The sequence below is a fragment of the Haliaeetus albicilla genome, chromosome 16 (assembly GCF_947461875.1).
Source record: "Haliaeetus albicilla chromosome 16, bHalAlb1.1, whole genome shotgun sequence".
NCBI classification, from domain to species: Eukaryota; Metazoa; Chordata; class Aves; order Accipitriformes; family Accipitridae; genus Haliaeetus; species Haliaeetus albicilla.
The window spans coordinates 14198521-14219885 of NC_091498.1; the positions used below are offsets into that span (position 1 = coordinate 14198521).

At 45.9% G+C, this 21365-nt stretch overlaps 1 protein-coding gene across 1 annotated transcript in view; it reads left to right on the forward strand.

Moving 5' to 3' along the window:
- The window catches only part of LOC104319693 (mucin-5B), a 56218-nt gene that overhangs the window by 26630 nt on the left and 8223 nt on the right, over positions 1-21365 (forward strand). The window contains exons 20-31 of the mRNA XM_069804036.1: positions 2044-2096; positions 2505-2605; positions 3452-3603; positions 4035-4173; positions 4261-4374; positions 4908-5087; positions 6362-6601; positions 7320-7476; positions 7754-7882; positions 8257-8383; positions 9088-9131; positions 10725-20912. Coding sequence (XP_069660137.1) covers positions 2044-2096; positions 2505-2605; positions 3452-3603; positions 4035-4173; positions 4261-4374; positions 4908-5087; positions 6362-6601; positions 7320-7476; positions 7754-7882; positions 8257-8383; positions 9088-9131; positions 10725-20912 — 11624 coding nt within the window. The remainder of the gene's footprint in view (positions 1-2043; positions 2097-2504; positions 2606-3451; positions 3604-4034; positions 4174-4260; positions 4375-4907; positions 5088-6361; positions 6602-7319; positions 7477-7753; positions 7883-8256; positions 8384-9087; positions 9132-10724; positions 20913-21365) is intronic.

Below are 21365 nucleotides of genomic sequence, written 5' to 3' on the forward strand. Positions count from 1 at the left end.
TCTCACCCTGCCTTGCCAGAATTTCAATACAATGCTCTCTCATATTTTTCAACTTTATTTTCCAATTTAAGAATAGTACATATTCCCCTGAGCTGGAAGACAGGAACGCGGAGCAGAACAAAGCCCCCATAATCCCAGGGGAAATGGTTAGCAACCTGCTACACCATTTAGACATACACAAGTCTATCGGGCTGGTTGGGATCCACCCAAGGGTACTGAGGGAGCTGGCAGAAGTGCTCACCAAGCCACTTTCAATCATTCGTCAGCAGTCCTGGCTAACCAGGGAGGTCCCAGTTGACTGGAGGTTAGCAAATGTGACGCCCACCTACAAGAAGGGCTGGAAGGAGGATCCAGGGAACTACAGGCCTATCAGTCTGACCTCAGTGCCAGGGAAGGTTATGGAGCAGATCAGCTTGAGTGCCATCACACGACACGTACAGGACAACCAGGTGATCAGGCGCAGTCAGCATGGGTTTGTGAAAGGCAGGTCCTGCTTGACTAACCTCATCTCCTTCTGTGACAAGGCAACCTGCTTAGTGGAGGAGGGAAAGGCTGTGGATGTTGTTTCCCTGGACTTTTGGCACCATTTCCCACAGCATTTTCCTGGAGAAACTGGCTGCTCAAGGCTTGGACGGGCATACTCTTCACTGGGTAAAAAACCGGCTGGATGGGCAGGCCCAAAGAGTGGTGGAGAATGGAGTTAAATCCAGCTGGCGGCCGGTCACAAGTGGTGTTCCCCAGGGCTCAGTATTGGGGCCAGTTCTGTTTAAGATCTTTATCAATGATCTGGAGGAAGGCATCGGGCGCACCCTCAGTAAGTTTGCAGATGACACCAAGCTGGGTGGGAGGGTTGATCTGCTGGAGGGTAGGAAGGCTTGACAGAGGGATCTGGACAGGCTGGATCGATGGGCTGAAACCAACTGTATGAGGTTCAACAAGGCCAAGTGCCGGTCCTGCACTTGGGTCACAACAACCCCATGCAACACTACAGGTTTGGGCAAGAGTGGCTGGAAAGCTGCCTGGCAGGAAAGGACCTGGGGGTGCTGGTTGACAGCCGGCTGAATATGAGCCAGCAGTGTGCCCAGGTGGCCAAGAAGGCCAATGGCATCCTGGCCTGTATCAGAAATAGTGTGGCCAGCAGGACTAGGGGAGGGATCATCCCCTTGTACTCAGCACTGGTGAGGCCGCACCTGGGGTACTGTGTTCAGTTTTGGGCCCCTCACTATAAGAAAGACATTGAGGTGCTGGAGCGTGTCCAGAGAAGGGCAACCAAGTTGGTGAGGGGCACAAGTCTTATGAGGAGCAGCTGAGGGAACTGGGGTTGTTTAGCCTGGAGAAAAGGAGGCTGAGGGGAGACCTTATCGCTCTCTACAACTACCTGAAGGGGGGTTGCAGCGAGGTGGGGGTCAGTCTCTTTTCCCAAGTAACAAGCGATAGGACAAGAGGAAATGACCTGAAGTTGCACCAGGGGAGGTTTAGATTGGATATTAGGAAAAATTTCTTCACCAAAAGGGTTATCAAGCATTGGGACAGACTGCCCAGGGAAGTGGTTGAGTCACCATCCCTGGAGGTATTTCAAAGACGTGTACATGTGGCGCTTTAGGGACATGGTTTATTGGTGGACTTGGCAGCATTAGGTTTATGGTTGGACTCAATGATCTTAAGGGTCTTTTCCAATCTGCATGATTTTATGATATTTCCAGATTTATAGAACAATTGTATTTAGCTGCCTTTTCTATTTAATTCTATGTTTTTTCAAGCATAAAATTATGACAACACCAGCAAGGAGAGATCTTATGAGAAAGTAAGTAACAAGTGGAGACATGTACTCATTTCAACCTATGATTTTTTCTTTTAAGCAATAATGGATCTCATATGAAAGCAGCAATGGTAGTGGTATTGAAGGAAATTCTTTCCTGAGACTGCAAAACAGCATTCTGGAATTCCTTTGAAAATTCTGAGACTTGATAAGAGAGAAGTAGCTCTCAGTCTTAGTACATGGGTTGAGAGAAGGAGAAAAAAATGTTTTTCCCTCTCTTACAGCACTTGCATCCAGGGAAGACTGAATTGCATTGGAGCACCCAATCCAACTCCAGGTAAAAAAAAAAAAAAATTAAAAAAAAAAATCTTACACTTATCTTTTTCTCCATGCCAGGTTTTGGACAAAAATAGTTGATAGAATTGATTTTTCTTAATGGATTTTTAAATAATGGAAGTATTTCTCATGTAGTTATAGGGCAACAGTTTTCATAAAAGGCAGGAGTGAACCTAGATTAATGATAAGACCTCTTTTTCACAAAGATTTTTTTCTGAAATACTGTGAGGGTTTTTTCTGAGAATTCAATGCTCTGAAGTGAATCTATTTAGCAGATGGAATAGGGACAGCAATTCTTACTAAATTAAATACATAATTTGCAAAGAAGTTCTAAATGGTTTTAATGGCTACAGCTGTGGGATAAACCTTGTGCCATTTCTTACTGCTCTCGCTTCTTTCCTTCCTCTAGTCTGTGAATCTCCCATGGTCTACTTTGACTGTAGAAATATCACTGCAGGAGCAACTGGAGCAGAATGTCAAAAAAGTTGCCAGACTCTGGATATGCAGTGTGTAAGTATGCCATGGTTGGATGAAATGGTATTTCCAGGTTTTGTCTGTGCTCTTGGTGCTAAAGTAATTGATCTATCTGATCTACTCCAAATCTAAAACACAGATACTTTGTTCTTGTAGCAAAAGTCTAAAACTATGTTATGAAGCATTAACAATGGGACCCTTAGACCAAAACATAATAAAGTAACATCCAATTTAATTAATAAGATTAGTGTCTACCTTTATTCAGCTACTTCAGGTAACAGTAATGAGTAGTGAAGATATCTAGGGCTCTGCCACACATTTTACTTCTTTAGTAGAAAATTACTGGCTATAAACTGGCTAGGAGAAATCATTCTTTCTCATACCATGATGCAGTTGTGAACTTCTTGCACATATAATTATATCACTCCACCTAGGTGCATAGTAGCCACATGCCATTTTGTGAATAAGTACCATATGAGATAAGCAGATTTCAATGTAACTCAACCAAACTGGAAAAAAATATTACTTATTTTCTTTTTAAAGATCCATTCAATAACAAATCACCCACTACAAAGTGCAAGGCTTCTTCAGCTAACACAGAACAAGACCTAAGATTCAAAGTATTTCAAATTTCACAGGCTCCAGCAGAGCAAACAGGATTGGCATACATAAAACATTTATCTTTAACAGATTTATATTCTGTTAAATCAATAGCTAATAACTTCCTTTTTGTTCCATTGTCCTATAAGTAATTCTTAGTCCTCTCCCATTTAAGCTGGGCAGCAATAAGACCATATAAAGACATTTTAAGAGAATTTAATCTTCCTTTTTTTATTGTGATTATTTCATTCTGAAATTATATCTCTCTCTTGACTTTTCCAGTATAGCACACAATGTGTATCTGGCTGCATGTGCCCAGCTGGGCTCGTGTTAGATGGGAATGGTGGTTGTATTCCTGAAGAGGAATGTCCATGTATTCACAATGAAGCCATGTATCAGCCTGAGGAAAAGATCAACGTTGACTGTAACACCTGGTAAATATTTCCTCAGAAGTAGCATTCCTGGTTCCATCATTTGCCTTTCCAAAGATCTTAAATACTATAGCAGTGAGGAAAGATTTGGATTGCACATTTCATCAATTGATGGATCTTTTAGTTTTGGATTAAACAGTATGAGCATGTTTCTTTCTGATGTAGGCAGATGGTCAAAGGACAGAATTGGAGGAAACCTTTGGGACTACAGTGTTCATTAAGTATTATCTTATTTTGCAGTTAACACATTCAGAGTAGCAGAACAGAACTTTGCTTTAATTCTTTACAGGAAAAATGTAAAAGACTACTTTAACTCCAGAATCAGTATAACATTTACCAGGGATGAGTTGCCAAACACATACTGAGTTGTTGGGGTATGTCTACACAAAAAAGTGAGTTGTTTTATTATTAAAATGTTTTATTCTTATTCCTAGTGTATGCAAGAATAGGAAGTGGGAATGCACCAAAGATCAATGTCTGGGCACTTGTGTTGTTTATGGAGATGGTCACTATAATACCTTTGATGACAAAAGGTTCAGCTTCAATGGAAACTGTGAATACACACTAGTCCAGGTACTGATAATTAGCAATAGTAAATGAGGCATAATCTTCATCATGTCTACAAAAATAATACATTTTTAAATGATATCCTCTACCCAGGACCACTGTGGGAAGAGTGGCACAGCCAATGGGACCTTCAGGGTTATCACTGAAAATATTCCCTGTGGCAACACTGGGACAACTTGCTCAAAATCTATCAAAGTTTTCTTAGAGGTAAGAAGTTTTTGCATATAGACCACTTTTGTTCTGTGTCTGTTTAGGGCTTAGGAGAAGCCTAGATATCCATTCCTTCAAGGAAGTTGGAAAAATATTTTAAAAAGCAAATCAACTTGTAAATTAAGCTTAAATCAGATTCAAGTGAAAAGTTTGGTAGAGCTTCCCAGCTCTCTATCTTTTCCATTTCCCACCCTATCTTATACCACTGTTGGGCAAACTACAGGTCTACAGAAAAATTGTCTTTAGCAGAAATTTAGCCTGTCATGTCAGAAGATTATTTTATTCTGTGCAATGTAGCTCCTTCATGACTGCCAAAACACCCGTTTTTTTGACCTACACCATTTAAAATACCTTTTTACCACAGTACCAGGAACCTGAGATTTGAACTATATAGTTTTGATTTATCACATTTGGATTATTTGTTTTCATTATATAAACTATTCATAGTACTCTTAAAAGCAGGAAACATGTTTGAGAGCACAACTGCAGCTATTGACTTCATTTCAAGTCACCTTTTCCTCCTTTTTCAGAGCTATGAACTGATACTTGGTGAGGAGCATGTCAGTGTCGTAAAGAGAGGACAAAATGACGAGGTGCCATACACAGTCCGCTATATGGGTATGTACTTGGTAATTGAGACCACAAGCGGACTGATCCTTATGTGGGACAAGAAAACCAGCATCTTCATCAAGCTCAGCCCTGATTTTAAGGTGTGGAACTAGGAGTTAAATGGCAATTTACGGTCCAGATTTGGACTGGGTGTGAATTTTGTTGAGACTCTGCCAAGATTCCAAACAGGTGATGTGTCTAGCATTCCTGAAGGACATCCCATGTTGGTTTTCATTCCTCTGGTGCCTCATGAAGCCATGTCATCATCCTGCTGCTGTTCTGAGCCCTGAAGGCAGGTTTCAGTGCCTATTTGGCCTGACAGAACTTGAGTTGGCAAACCACTTTTTCGGACTTGACTTTGTCAAAATTACCCACTGAACCTTGGTAAAGGTTATTAGACCTTATTAAAATTACATAGCTACATGTGTAGAAATCAATTAAGTAGTCTTGATCTTGAAAGTAATCCATTGTTTCCGGTTCTCATTGACACACAAATCAAATTATCATACTTAAGAAAAAGGAAGTGAAATTTTATGAGTGAAAGCCTCTTGTAAAATGCTACCATGTATTTTTCAAGCATATATCTACACAGGTGATAAGGAAAACATTCCTGTTGTCATACTCCTTCTCCTAGCTTATGATATATAAGTACTAAAAACTGTAGTAACTGAGGAATTTGCTATCTTATTGTATACCATAGTGACATTTCAATTAGATATGTAAATTAAGTGTAATTTAGAACTAGATATACAAATTTATTCCAGTATCATAGGTTCTTTTGCTGCCTCACCCACTGGTACTTTATAAAAATAGTAGTAATATGGAAAGTATGCACCTTATATTCATACAGAATGGATAGCATCTATTGTAGCCTATCACTGTTTTACAGATCCATAAATTTAGAATAAGGGATATTTCTGGATGTGTGAGGAAAATGTAATTTATTTTTATACCTGTGAGCAGTCATAACAGTAAAGACTCAATGAGTAGACTATGTGGCTGGACTGGTAGTATTTATGACAGCTTTGTAAGGCTGTTTTTCATATGTACATCTATTGTACAAAACAAGGCTTAAATGGAAAACATAGTCAGCTGAGTCCTCATTTCCTTGTTAAAGACCTATCTCAAAGACAGAAGGTTACAATGACAAACATGGCTTTATTGTTCAGATTTAAAAGAAGAAAAGTCAACAGCAGTATCCTTCTACCCTTAGCGGTCATGTTCTGTTGCTGAGGAAACAAAAGATGAAGATGTTCAGGAATGCTGGAATAGAATGGCACCATTCTAAGAGCTGAATTTCAAGTATTCTTTCAGTCTCAGATGTTGTTTCAAGTTTCCTCACATCCATTGTTATTTTATTTACTTCCTTTTGCAGGGCCAGATCTGCGGCCTCTGTGGAAATTATGATGGCAATGGCATCAATGACTTTACCACAAGGAGTCAGTCTGTGGTAGAGAATGTCCTAGAGTTTGGAAACAGCTGGAAAGTATCCTCTACATGTCCTGATGCTCACAGCATAAAGGACCCATGTTCTACCAACCCTTATCGAAAGTCCTGGTCAGAGAAACAGTGTAGCATCATCAACAGCAACATCTTTGCTGCCTGTCACTCTCAGGTATTACCAGGGCAGAAGTTTACTGTGTGAAGATTAGATCTGTGTATTATTGAAGCTGTTATCTTCATACATTTTAACATGCATGCCTAATTCATTAGCATGTTTCACTTTGAATAGTGTCAGGAAAACTTCAATCCAAACCCCACTCAATGGGACAGATTTATAGTCCCTACCTGTAAGAAATAACAGGACATTTAGTTCATAGGAAATATCAACCTATTACAAAAGAACAGTAGTTTCATAATTACTACATATTTTCTTGTACTGTTACTTGAATAAAAATTCTCATATACCACATACAGAACACAATCTCAAAGAAATAATAACATAGTAATGAAGTATCAGCATAGCCTTTATCTGACACTAAGTACATACCAAAAAATGCAGGGTAACTCTGTGCTCTTCCTATCACCTTAGTTCTTTCCACTGGCAGAGGCCTTCATTTTCAAGTGCAGTTGCCTAATATTGCTTGGGAACATGAACCTAATCTTCCACTAGGACCCAAGTCTGTGTGTCTAAAAATCCATCAATACGTGATTTGGATGTATCATCTGGCATCACTTCTGGTGTTTAACAGTGTATATAAACAAAAGGAAAAGAAATTACTGATGTAGGCCTTTTTTCTGAGATACTACAATTTTAAGAAAATCACCCTCGCAAAGCTAAGAAAGAATTTAGAAGGCAGGATGTATAGTATTACATTTCTTTTTAATAACAGGTTGAACCAGCAAAATATTACCAAGCATGTGTGATAGATGCTTGTGCATGTGACACTGGAGGAGACTGTGATTGCTTTTGTACAGCAGTAGCTGCGTATGCTCAAGCATGTAGTGAAGTTGGTGTCTGCATAGCCTGGAGAACCCCATCAATCTGTCGTGAGTTTTATATCATAAACACTTCTGAGAGTGTAGTTAAATGTACAGTGCCTTTCTGATGTCCTTGAACACACAGTCTGGGTATCTTATGAGCATTATAATCTAACTGTGTAGACTTTTCACACTAAGCTGTTTTGATGGTCACACAATTTCACCTATTTATTCACAGTTTTTGAGACTGTTCAAGCGGCATTGCAGGGACATGAAGAACAGACATGAGTCAAAAAAAAGCTCTCTTTTTTTTCCTGAACATGTCCAAATTTCTGTTTCTCCTTAGCACTGTTCTGTGATTACTACAATCAACAAGGGGAATGTGAATGGCACTATAAGCCTTGCGGAGCCTCCTGTATGAAGACCTGTAGGAACCCAAGTGGAAAATGCATCCATAACTTGCCAGGTTTAGAAGGTAAAAGAGAGCTGCTAGTACCTTTAAGTGGGTACATTTTATTATATTTTTAATGGTCTTTAATGGAGTGTATTTCCCCCATCAGCTGCATTTGCACCATTCAATCTCTTCAACATCATTGCATCCACATGAATGGAGGCAGAGGATGGAAATCAGAGTTAAAAATATCTCTAGGACAAAATCCTTGTGGGTGGGCTCTGCTGATGCTAGTACTCTGCATTTCTTGTAGAATTATTGGAAAGAATTCAGTAGTAAAAATTATGACTGTTAAAAACAAGACCTGCAAACACATTCTGCACAAATAAAACTTTTTCTGACTGTATCTCATTCTCACCTTTTCTATGCCCTTCTATATGCCCTTTCCCTTCCTTCAGGCTGCTACCCTAACTGCCCACCAGACAAGCCATATTTTCATGAGGATCAGATGAAGTGCGTTAGTCTCTGTGACTGTTATGATAATGAAGATGGAAAGATATATAGACGGGATGAATGTCATGTGTGGTAAGACTTAACATACCAGCCTCATCTTGTACAAGGACAAGTGATCAAAACAGCAGTGAGAAATTGCATGTTCCTGTTACATGACAGGACTAGTTTATGCTGCATCTGTAAAAATAAGGCCTTACTATCTAATGCCAGTTTCTTATTACATTAGTAGTAAGAAGTTCTTATGTGATTTTATGTTCTGTTGAATTTGCTCCTGATTACTTTGTAAATCCTCAGCATAAAGATACAAGAACAGCAAGTCCTTTATGACCAGGCTTTCTCTATTTCCCATTCCTATGGCAGGAAAAATATTGTTCCAGGAGTACACATATCTAATAGGGGTCTACTTGCAAGGATTTTTATTACATTCTTATACTGCTTGTAGTATTCAGACTCTTTCCCTTTTTAGCCTGCTTTTTAGTACAAAAACATTGCAAGTGCAAAGAAAGTGATAAGGAAGAAAGAAGGCAAGCCTTCCTTAAGACTTCTACCTGTAGCTTTGCATAATATTTAGCTTCACTTCTATTTATAAGTTTGGGTTTAATAGAAGGAAAGATTTTGGAAAACAATGGCAAAACAAAGCCAACATGAACTGGACACTCAAGGAATAAACACAAATAAAGTGTCCTGTCTTTTGATGTTAGTATCTGGCAGAAAGATGACTAATAAAATTACCTCATAATCAAAAAATATGTGGGTTTTTATGTTTTTTATTTCAGTGAATGCACATCAGAAGGTTTACAGTGCAAGTTTGATGATAAAGGTAAGAGAGCTAAGAAGAATTATTAAGAAAATGAAATACTGGATATTATCTTTTCATAGCTGCCTGACAGTAAACTTCTTCTGAATTACAGCATGCCACTGCATATATGAAAAGAACAGCTATAAATATGGTGAACTCATCTACAGCACCACAGATGCAACTGGATGGTGTTTCAGTGCAACATGTGATGTCAATGGAACAATAAACAGAAATATCTTTAAATGTGGCATCATGACAACAACCCCGTTTACGTTTTCTACAAGTCAGCCTATAACTACTGCTTCAGGTACACATTAATACTCTTTAAAATAACTGAAAAATCTATGGAAGTGACTGAAAATTGCCTGAAAGGGAGGGCCTTTTCACCAGTTAATGGCATATAATTTTACTTGAAACTGTTGCCTTCTGCTGGAGCCACCAATTCATGTGGCAGCTTTGGTTGCTAGAGACAACCATAATCAAGGATGTAGAAATGAGTACACCATTTTTTACAAACTCAGTCTCTACTGTTTAACCATGATTTTTCCAGGGGAAAAAATAACAGAGCTTATTAATCATTGTACTCTGGAGAATCTCCTCCTCATTTCATTGCAAACAATAACCAGCAGTTGTAGACAAACTTTTGAAAACACAAAAGACAATTACAGCCATTTTTTAAATTACTGACCACATTAGCCCAAACCGCAGATAAGAAATCTAGTTTGAGGGAATGCTCAAATTATTTAAACCCATTCTTTGGAACCTTTCTTAATTGTATTTAATAACCAAATCAACAGATTCCTTCTACTCCTGCAGTACACTTCTACATTATTTCTGTGGTTAACTCGTTATAGTGACCATGTAATTCTGAGAAATTGTGAGAAGTATTTCCGCAAAATTATACAATACTACAGCAAGAAATAAATATTCAACTTTAAGTTTTTTTTAAGCAACATTCATATGAAGAAAGTGGTATATATTCCACATGGTTATCTTCATAATGCTAAGAATATGAAAAGAAATCTTATTAAAAGAATTTGAAAATACTTATAAAATTATATATTTCATATATAGTGTATATGTGTATTCTATATTATTATGATTATATATAAAACACATATGTCTTAAATATACATTTTATATTTTATACATATAAATATATTAAATGTTATAATATTAAAATAAGTAGAAAAGTCATTATCCCTTAAAAATATTTTAAAGCCTATGTGCTTATGCAGTTAAGTGTAATTAAGTACAGAGATAATACTAAGGAGAATAAAACTTCCTCTTACTTATACCATAGAAATCGTGAGATCACTTTATCCTATGTATTGACATTCCACACAAAGGATATCATATCAGCTATATTTAACTACAAATTTTTAATAAATGTCACATAAAGTACCACAAGAAAAATAATACAAACATGAGATCAAAACCTACCTTGGAAATTAAATTCAAGACTGTCAAAGCAAGTTCATTAAAATGAAAACACTACATTAACATATATAATACTACATACAGCATTAAAATGTATGGAAGATGAATAATTTTTTCCTGGCACTTTCTTTAATAAGAATACACAAGACCTATATTTCCCCCTATTAATTACAGAAACGACAACTGCAACACCAGTGACAACCGTATGTGTGAAGAAAGTATGTGCATGGTCAGAATGGTATGACAGCACACAGCCTGAAGACAAAGACGACAGTGGAGATTATGAAACATTTGAAAATCTCACAGCTAAAGGCTATACTGTGTGTGAAAACCCAAACGCTGTTCAATGCAGAGCCAAAAACCACCCAGATACAGAAATATACAATCTTAACCAAACAGTACAATGTAATAAAAGCAGAGGACTGATATGCAATAACAAAGACCAACAAAATAACTCCTGCTATAATTATGAAATCAGAATATCATGCTGCAGCTACAAACCATGCTCAGAAATACAAACTACAACACTAAGAACCACACAAGAATTCACAACAACTACTGCTGTAAAACCAACATCACTTACAATAAATACGAAGACAAAACAAACACAAGGAACTGAAGCGCAAACAACTGAATTACCTAAAACGTCACGAGAACACAGAGAAAACACAACTCATCTAACGGAAACCTCAGGTACAGAAAGCACATCACAAGTCTCAACAATAGGTTACCAGACCACGCCAAATACAACAGAAATCACTACTGTGGAAATCCAGGAACAAGTATCACACACTATTGCCACCACGGTTGTCCCCAGTAACCCCACCCCGCCAATACAAATCACGACCGTCTTCACAACCACCAGCAGGGCCAGCACCACCAAGACCTCTCCATCTCTAACAGGAGGCACAACCACCATCATCACACCCGCTCCAACAGCACCCACCTCAGCCAGGAGCACTACCAGCACCTCCAGGACCACCACACCAACCACCACAACGTCCAAGGCCACATCTCTGTCTGCAAAAACCTCCTCTCTGACAACGCAGACTCCAACATCACCCACTACCGCCACCAGCCTCTCCCAGCCACCAAGGACAACCACTACTGCCACCACGGTTGTCCCCAGGAACACCACCCCGCCAACACAAGGCACGACCGTCTTCACAACCACCAGCAGGGCCAGCACCACCAAGACCTCTCCATCTCTAACAGGAGGCACAACCACCATCATCACACCCGCTCCAACAGAACCCACCTCACCGACCACCTTCACTGCTAGCACTTCCAAGACCACAACCAGCTGCCTGGAGCACTGTGCCTGGACGCAATGGTTTGACTTGGATTCCCCTAGCCCCGGTAGCCAAAATGGAGACATAGAGACGTTTGCAAAAATCCGAGCTGCTGGGTACGCACTGTGCGACGAGCCGCAAGACATCATGTGCCGTGCTAAAGATTACCCTAATAGGAGTCTGGAAAAACTGGGACAGAAAATTGAGTGCAGCCTTGACACTGGGCTTGTGTGCAGAAATAAGGATCAGATCAAAAAGTACCCCCTGTGCTTTGACTACGAGATCAAGGTGCTGTGCTGTGACCGTAACCACTGCGAGACAACATCAGAAACAACACGCACCACTGAAGGCTTCTCCACCACATCTGCTCTTGCAGAATCCTCCACCATAAACACCAAAACTCCTGCACCACCAACTACTGCCTCCACCCTTCCACAGACAGCAAGGACAACCATTACTGCCACCACGGTTGTCCCCAGTAACACTACCCTGCCAATACAAATCACGACCGTCATCACAACCACCAGCAGGGCCAGCACCACCAAGACCTCTCCATCTCTAACAGGAGGCACAACCACCATCATCACACCCGCTCCAACAGAACCCACCTCAGCCAGGAGCACTACCAGCACCTCCAGGACCACCACACCAACCACCACAACGTCCAAGGCCACATCTCTGTCTGCAAAAACCTCCTCTCTGACAACGCAGACTCCAACATCACCCACTACCGCCACCAGCCTCTCCCAGCCACCAAGGACAACCACTACTGCCACCACGGTTGTCCCCAATAACACCACCCCGCCAACACAAGGCACGACCGTCTTCACAACCACCAGCAGGGCCAGCACCACCAAGACCTCTCCATCTCTAACAGGAGGCACAACCACCATCATCACACCCGCTCCAACAGCACCCACCTCAGCCAGGAGCACTACCAGCACCTCCAGGACCACCACACCAACCACCACAACGTCCAAGGCCACATCTCTGTCTGCAAAAACCTCCTCTCTGACAACGCAGACTCCAACATCACCCACTACCGCCACCAGCCTCTCCCAGCCACCAAGGACAACCACTACTGCCACCACGGTTGTCCCCGGTAACACTACCCTGCCAGCACAAGGCACGACCGTCTTCACAACCACCAGCAGGGCCAGCACCACCAAGACCTCTCCATCTCTAACAGGAGGCACAACCACCATCATCACACCCGCTCCAACAGCACCCACCTCAGCCAGGAGCACTACCAGCACCTCCAGGACCACCACATCAACCACCACAACGACCAAGGCCACATCTCTGTCTGCAAAAACCTCCTCTTTGAAAATGCAGACTCCAACATTACCCACTACCACCACCAGTCTCTCCCAGCCACCAAGGACAACCACTACTGCCACCACGGTTGTCCCCAGGAACACTACTCCGCCAACACAAGGCACGACCGTCTTCACAACCACCAGCAGGGCCAGCACCACCAAGACCTCTCCATCTCTAACAGGAGGCACAACCACCATCATCACACCCGCTCCAACAGCACCCACCTCAGCCAGGAGCACTACCAGCACCTCCAGGACCACCACACCAACCACCACAACGTCCAAGGCCACATCTCTGTCTGCAATAACCTCCTCTCTGACAACGCAGACTCCAACATCACCCACTACTGCCACCAGTCTCTCCCAGCCACCAAGGACAACCACTACTGCCACCACGGTTGTCCCCAGGAACACTACTCCGCCAACACAAGGCACGACTGCCATCACAACCACCAGCAGGGCCAGCACCACCAAGACCTCTCCATCTCTAACAGGAGGCACAACCACCATCATCACACCCGCTCCAACAGAACCCACCTCACCGACCACCTTCACTGCTAGCACTTCCAAGACCACAACCAGCTGCCTGGAGCACTGTGCCTGGACGCAATGGTTTGACTTGGATTCCCCTAGCCCCGGTAGCCAAAATGGAGACATAGAGACGTTTGCAAAAATCCGAGCTGCTGGGTACGCACTGTGCGACGAGCCGCAAGACATCATGTGCCGTGCTAAAGATTACCCTAATAGGAGTCTGGAAAAACTGGGACAGAAAATTGAGTGCAGCCTTGACACTGGGCTTGTGTGCAGAAATAAGGATCAGATCAAAAAGTACCCCCTGTGCTTTGACTACGAGATCAAGGTGCTGTGCTGTGACCGTAACCACTGCGAGACAACATCAGAAACAACACGCACCACTGAAGGCTTCTCCACCACATCTGCTCTTGCAGAATCCTCCACCATAAACACCAAAACTCCTGCACCACCAACTACTGCCTCCACCCTTCCACAGACAGCAAGGACAACCACTACTGCCACCACGGTTGTCCCCAGTAACACTACCCTGCCAATACAAATCACGACCGTCATCACAACCACCAGCAGGGCCAGCACCACCAAGACCTCTCCATCTCTAACAGGAGGCACAACCACCATCATCACACCCGCTCCAACAGCACCCACCTCAGCCAGGAGCACTACCAGCACCTCCAGGACCACCACACCAACCACCACAATGTCCAAGGCCACATCTCTGTCTGCAAAAACCTCCTCTCTGACAACGCAGACTCCAACATCACCCACTACCGCCACCAGCCTCTCCCAGCCACCAAGGACAACCACTACTGCCACCACGGTTGTCCCCAATAACACCACCCCGCCAATACAAATCACGACCGTCTTCACAACCACCAGCAGGGCCAGCACCACCAAGACCTCTCCATCTCTAACAGGAGGCACAACCACCATCATCACACCCGCTCCAACAGCACCCACCTCAGCCAGGAGCACTACCAGCACCTCCAGGACCACCACACCAACCACCACAACGTCCAAGGCCACATCTCTGTCTGCAAAAACCTCCTCTCTGACAACGCAGACTCCAACATCACCCACTACCGCCACCAGCCTCTCCCAGCCACCAAGGACAACCACTACTGCCACCACGGTTGTCCCCAGGAACACCACCCCGCCAATACAAATCACGACCGTCTTCACAACCACCAGCAGGGCCAGCACCACCAAGACCTCTCCATCTCTAACAGGAGGCACAACCACCATCATCACACCCGCTCCAACAGCACCCACCTCAGCCAGGAGCACTACCAGCACCTCCAGGACCACCACACCAACCACCACAACGTCCAAGGCCACATCTCTGTCTGCAAAAACCTCCTCTCTGACAACGCAGACTCCAACATCACCCACTACCGCCACCAGCCTCTCCCAGCCACCAAGGACAACCACTACTGCCACCACGGTTGTCCCCAGGAACACCACCCCGCCAACACAAGGCACGACCGTCATCACAACCACCAGCAGGGCCAGCACCACCAAGACCTCTCCATCTCTAACAGGAGGCACAACCACCATCATCACACCCGCTCCAACAGCACCCACCTCAGCCAGGAGCACTACCAGCACCTCCAGGACCACCACACCAACCACCACAACGTCCAAGGCCACATCTCTGTCTGCAAAAACCTCCTCTCTGACAACGCAGACTCCAACATCACCCACTACCGCCACCAGCCTCTCCCAGCCACCAAGGACAACCACTACTGCCACCACGGTTGTCCCCAGGAACACTACCCCGCCAACACAAGGCACGACCGTCTTCACAACCACCAGCAGGGCCAGCACCACCAAGACCTCTCCATCTCTAACAGGAGGCACAACCACCATCATCACACCCGCTCCAACAGCACCCACCTCAGCCAGGAGCACTACCAGCACCTCCAGGACCACCACACCAACCACCACAACGTCCAAGGCCACATCTCTGTCTGCAATAACCTCCTCTCTGACAACGCAGACTCCAACATCACCCACTACCGCCACCAGCCTCTCCCAGCCACCAAGGACAACCACTACTGCCACCACGGTTGTCCCCAGGAACACTACCCCGCCAACACAAGGCACGACCGCCATCACAACCACCAGCAGGGCCAGCACCACCAAGACCTCTCCATCTCTAACAGGAGGCACAACCACCATCATCACACCCGCTCCAACAGAACCCACCTCACCGACCACCTTCACTGCTAGCACTTCCAAGACCACAACCAGCTGCCTGGAGCACTGTGCCTGGACGCAATGGTTTGACTTGGATTCCCCTAGCCCCGGTAGCCAAAATGGAGACATAGAGACGTTTGCAAAAATCCGAGCTGCTGGGTACGCACTGTGCGACGAGCCGCAAGACATCATGTGCCGTGCTAAAGATTACCCTAATAGGAGTCTGGAAAAACTGGGACAGAAAATTGAGTGCAGCCTTGACACTGGGCTTGTGTGCAGAAATAAGGATCAGATCAAAAAGTACCCCCTGTGCTTTGACTACGAGATCAAGGTGCTGTGCTGTGACCGTAACCACTGCGAGACAACATCAGAAACAACACGCACCACTGAAGGCTTCTCCACCACATCTGCTCTTGCAGAATCCTCCACCATAAACACCAAAACTCCTGCACCACCAACTACTGCCTCCACCCTTCCACAGACAGCAAGGACAACCACTACTGCCACCACGGTTGTCCCCAGTAACACTACCCTGCCAATACAAATCACGACCGTCATCACAACCACCAGCAGGGCCAGCACCACCACGACCTCTCCATCTCTAACAGGAGGCACAACCACCATCATCACACCCGCTCCAACAGCACCCACCTCAGCCAGGAGCACTACCAGCACCTCCAGGACCACCACACCAACCACCACAACGTCCAAGGCCACATCTGTGCCCGCAAAAACCTCCTCTTTGAAAATGCAGACTCCAACATCACCCACTACCGCCACCAGCCTCTCCCAGCCACCAAGGACAACCACTACTGCCACCACGGTTGTCCCCAGTAACACTACCCCGCCAATACAAGGCACGACCGTCATCACAACCACCAGCAGGGCCAGCACCACCAAGACCTCTCCACCTCTAACAGGAGGCACAACCACCATCATCACACCCGCTCCAACAGCACCCACCTCAGCCAGGAGCACTACCAGCACCTCCAGGACCACCACACCAACCACCACAACGTCCAAGGCCACATCTCTGTCTGCAAAAACCTCCTCTCTGACAACGCAGACTCCAACATCACCCACTACCGCCACCAGCCTCTCCCAGCCACCAAGGACAACCACTACTGCCACCACGGTTGTCCCCAGGAACACCACCCCGCCAATACAAATCACGACCGTCATCACAACCACCAGCAGGGCCAGCACCACCAAGACCTCTCCATCTCTAACAGGAGGCACAACCACCATCATCACACCCACTCCAACAGAACCCACCTCACCGACCACCTTCACTGCTAGCACTTCCAAGACCACAACCAGCTGCCTGGAGCACTGTGCCTGGACGCAATGGTTTGACTTGGATTCCCCTAGCCCCGGTAGCCAAAATGGAGACATAGAGACGTTTGCAAAAATCCGAGCTGCTGGGTACGCACTGTGCGACGAGCCGCAAGACATCATGTGCCGTGCTAAAGATTACCCTAATAGGAGTCTGGAAAAACTGGGACAGAAAATTGAGTGCAGCCTTGACACTGGGCTTGTGTGCAGAAATAAGGATCAGATCAAAAAGTACCCCCTGTGCTTTGACTACGAGATCAAGGTACTGTGCTGTGACCGTAACCACTGCGAGACAACATCAGAAACAACACGCACCACTGAAGGCTTCTCCACCACATCTGCTCTTGCAGAATCCTCCACCATAAACACCAAAACTCCTGCACCACCAACTACTGCCTCCACCCTTCCACAGACAGCAAGGACAACCACTACTGCCACCACGGTTGTCCCCAGTAACACTACCCTGCCAATACAAATCACGACCGTCATCACAACCACCAGCAGGGCCAGCACCACCAAGACCTCTCCATCTCTAACAGGAGGCACAACCACCATCATCACACCCGCTCCAACAGCACCCACCTCAGCCAGGAGCACTACCAGCACCTCCAGGACCACCACACCAACCACCACAACGTCCAAGGCCACATCTCTGTCTGCAAAAACCTCCTCTCTGACAACGCAGACTCCAACATCACCCACTACCGCCACCAGCCTCTCCCAGCCACCAAGGACAACCACTACTGCCACCACGGTTGTCCCCAGGAACACTACCCCGCCAACACAAGGCACGACCGTCTTCACAACCACCAGCAGGGCCAGCACCACCAAGACCTCTCCACCTCTAACAGGAGGCACAACCACCATCATCACACCCGCTCCAACAGCACCCACCTCAGCCAGGAGCACTACCAGCACCTCCAGGACCACCACACCAACCACCACAACGTCCAAGGCCACATCTCTGTCTGCAATAACCTCCTCTCTGACAACGCAGACTCCAACATCACCCACTACCGCCACCAGCCTCTCCCAGCCACCAAGGACAACCACTACTGCCACCACGGTTGTCCCCAGGAACACTACCCCGCCAACACAAGGCACGACCGCCATCACAACCACCAGCAGGGCCAGCACCACCAAGACCTCTCCACCTCTAACAGGAGGCACAACCACCATCATCACACCCGCTCCAACAGCACCCACCTCAGCCAGGAGCACTACCAGCACCTCCAGGACCACCACACCAACCACCACAACGTCCAAGGCCACATCTCTGTCTGCAAAAACCTCCTCTCTGACAACGCAGACTCCAACATCACCCACTACCGCCACCAGCCTCTCCCAGCCACCAAGGACAACCACTACTGCCACCACGGTTGTCCCCAGGAACACCACCCCGCCAACACAAGGCACGACCGCCATCACAACCACCAGCAGGGCCAGCACCACCAAGACCTCTCCATCTCTAACAGGAGGCACAACCACCATCATCACACCCACTCCAACAGAACCCACCTCACCGACCACCTTCACTGCTAGCACTTCCAAGACCACAACCAGCTGCCTGGAGCACTGTGCCTGGACGCAATGGTTTGACTTGGATTCCCCTAGCCCCGGTAGCCAAAATGGAGACATAGAGACGTTTGCAAAAATCCGAGCTGCTGGGTACGCACTGTGCGACGAGCCGCAAGACATCATGTGCCGTGCTAAAGATTACCCTAATAGGAGTCTGGAAAAACTGGGACAGAAAATTGAGTGCAGCCTTGACACTGGGCTTGTGTGCAGAAATAAGGATCAGATCAAAAAGTACCCCCTGTGCTTTGACTACGAGATCAAGGTGCTGTGCTGTGACCGTAACCACTGCGAGACAACATCAGAAACAACACGCACCACTGAAGGCTTCTCCACCACATCTGCTCTTGCAGAATCCTCCACCATAAACACCAAAACTCCTGCACCACCAACTACTGCCTCCACCCTTCCACAGACAGCAAGGACAACCACTACTGCCACCACGGTTGTCCCCAGTAACACTACCCTGCCAATACAAATCACGACCGTCATCACAACCACCAGCAGGGCCAGCACCACCAAGACCTCTCCATCTCTAACAGGAGGCACAACCACCATCATCACACCCGCTCCAACAGCACCCACCTCAGCCAGGAGCACTACCAGCACCTCCAGGACCACCACACCAACCACCACAACATCCAAGGCCACATCTGTGCCCGCAAAAACCTCCTCTTTGAAAATGCAGACTCCAACATCACCCACTACCGCCACCAGCCTCTCCCAGCCACCAAGGACAACCACTACTGCCACCACGGTTGTCCCCAGTAACACTACCCCGCCAATACAAGGCACGACCGTCATCACAACCACCAGCAGGGCCAGCACCACCAAGACCTCTCCACCTCTAACAGGAGGCACAACCACCATCATCACACCCGCTCCAACAGCACCCACCTCAGCCAGGAGCACTACCAGCACCTCCAGGACCACCACATCAACCACCACAACGTCCAAGGCCACATCTCTGTCTGCAAAAACCTCCTCTCTGACAACGCAGACTCCAACATCACCCACTACCGCCACCAGCCTCTCCCAGCCACCAAGGACAACCACTACTGCCACCACGGTTGTCCCCAGGAACACCACCCCGCCAACACAAGGCACGACCGCCATCACAACCACCAGCAGGGCCAGCACCACCAAGACCTCTCCATCTCTAACAGGAGGCACAACCACCATCATCACACCCACTCCAACAGAACCCACCTCACCGACCACCTTCACTGCTAGCACTTCCAAGACCACAACCAGCTGCCTGGAGCACTGTGCCTGGACGCAATGGTTTGACTTGGATTCCCCTAGCCCCGGTAGCCAAAATGGAGACATAGAGACGTTTGCAAAAATCCGAGCTGCTGGGTACGCACTGTGCGACGAGCCGCAAGACATCATGTGCCGTGCTAAAGATTACCCTAATAGGAGTCTGGAAAAACTGGGACAGAAAATTGAGTGCAGCCTTGACACTGGGCTTGTGTGCAGAAATAAGGATCAGATCAAAAAGTACCCCCTGTGCTTTGACTACGAGATCAAGGTGCTGTGCTGTGACCGTAACCACTGCGAGACAACATCAGAAACAACACGCACCACTGAAGGCTTCTCCACCACATCTGCTCTTGCAGAATCCTCCACCATAAACACCAAAACTCCTGCACCACCAACTACTGCCTCCACCCTTCCACAGACAGCAAGGACAACCACTACTGCCACCACGGTTGTCCCCAGTAACACTACCCTGCCAATACAAATCACGACCGTCATCACAACCACCAGCAGGGCCAGCACCACCAAGACCTCTCCATCTCTAACAGGAGGCACAACCACCATCATCACACCCGCTCCAACAGCACCCACCTCTGCGAGTAGCACTACCAGCACCTCCAGGACCACCACACCAACCACCACAACGTCCAAAGCCACATCTGCACCTGCAGAAAGCTCTACTGTGGCAACCCATGCTCCATTATCTCCTACTACTGCCTCCACTCCAGCCCACTTAGGAATTAGAAGTACCATAGTCAGTACAGATATTCTTCTAACTTCTGTTTCCTTAACTGCACAAAGTACTGCCACCATTGTTTTTCCCACAAGTTTGACTACCACAAGCAGCCCAGGTATGTCACTGTCTACCTCTGGAAAGGTTTCAAACAGCTATTTCAGCAGAATATCCTTGGTTTCACTGTCTTCTGTGACTTCTTCCACTATCATGGCTATTTCTTCCAACACATAAACCACTTTTTCATCTGTCTGTCCCTCTGCTACTAGTATCTGTGTTAGACAAGTGTATGAGTGGACCCCATAGACTGATATTTCTTATCGAGGGAGACAGTATTGACCTTGAAACTTTAAAAAACATTAGAACTACATGTCATAATATTTGCCAAATCCCAGATGATATTCAGTGTAGAGCTCAAAGATTTCCACAATCTCTACTTAGCAACAGGTCAAATCGTTGAATTTAACAAAAATGTTGGCTTGATTTGCTGTAATGTTGAACAGTCCTCTCCAATATGTTAAAATTATGAGATCAAAATTCTGTGCTGCTAACTAAAGTATGTCTCGTGCTT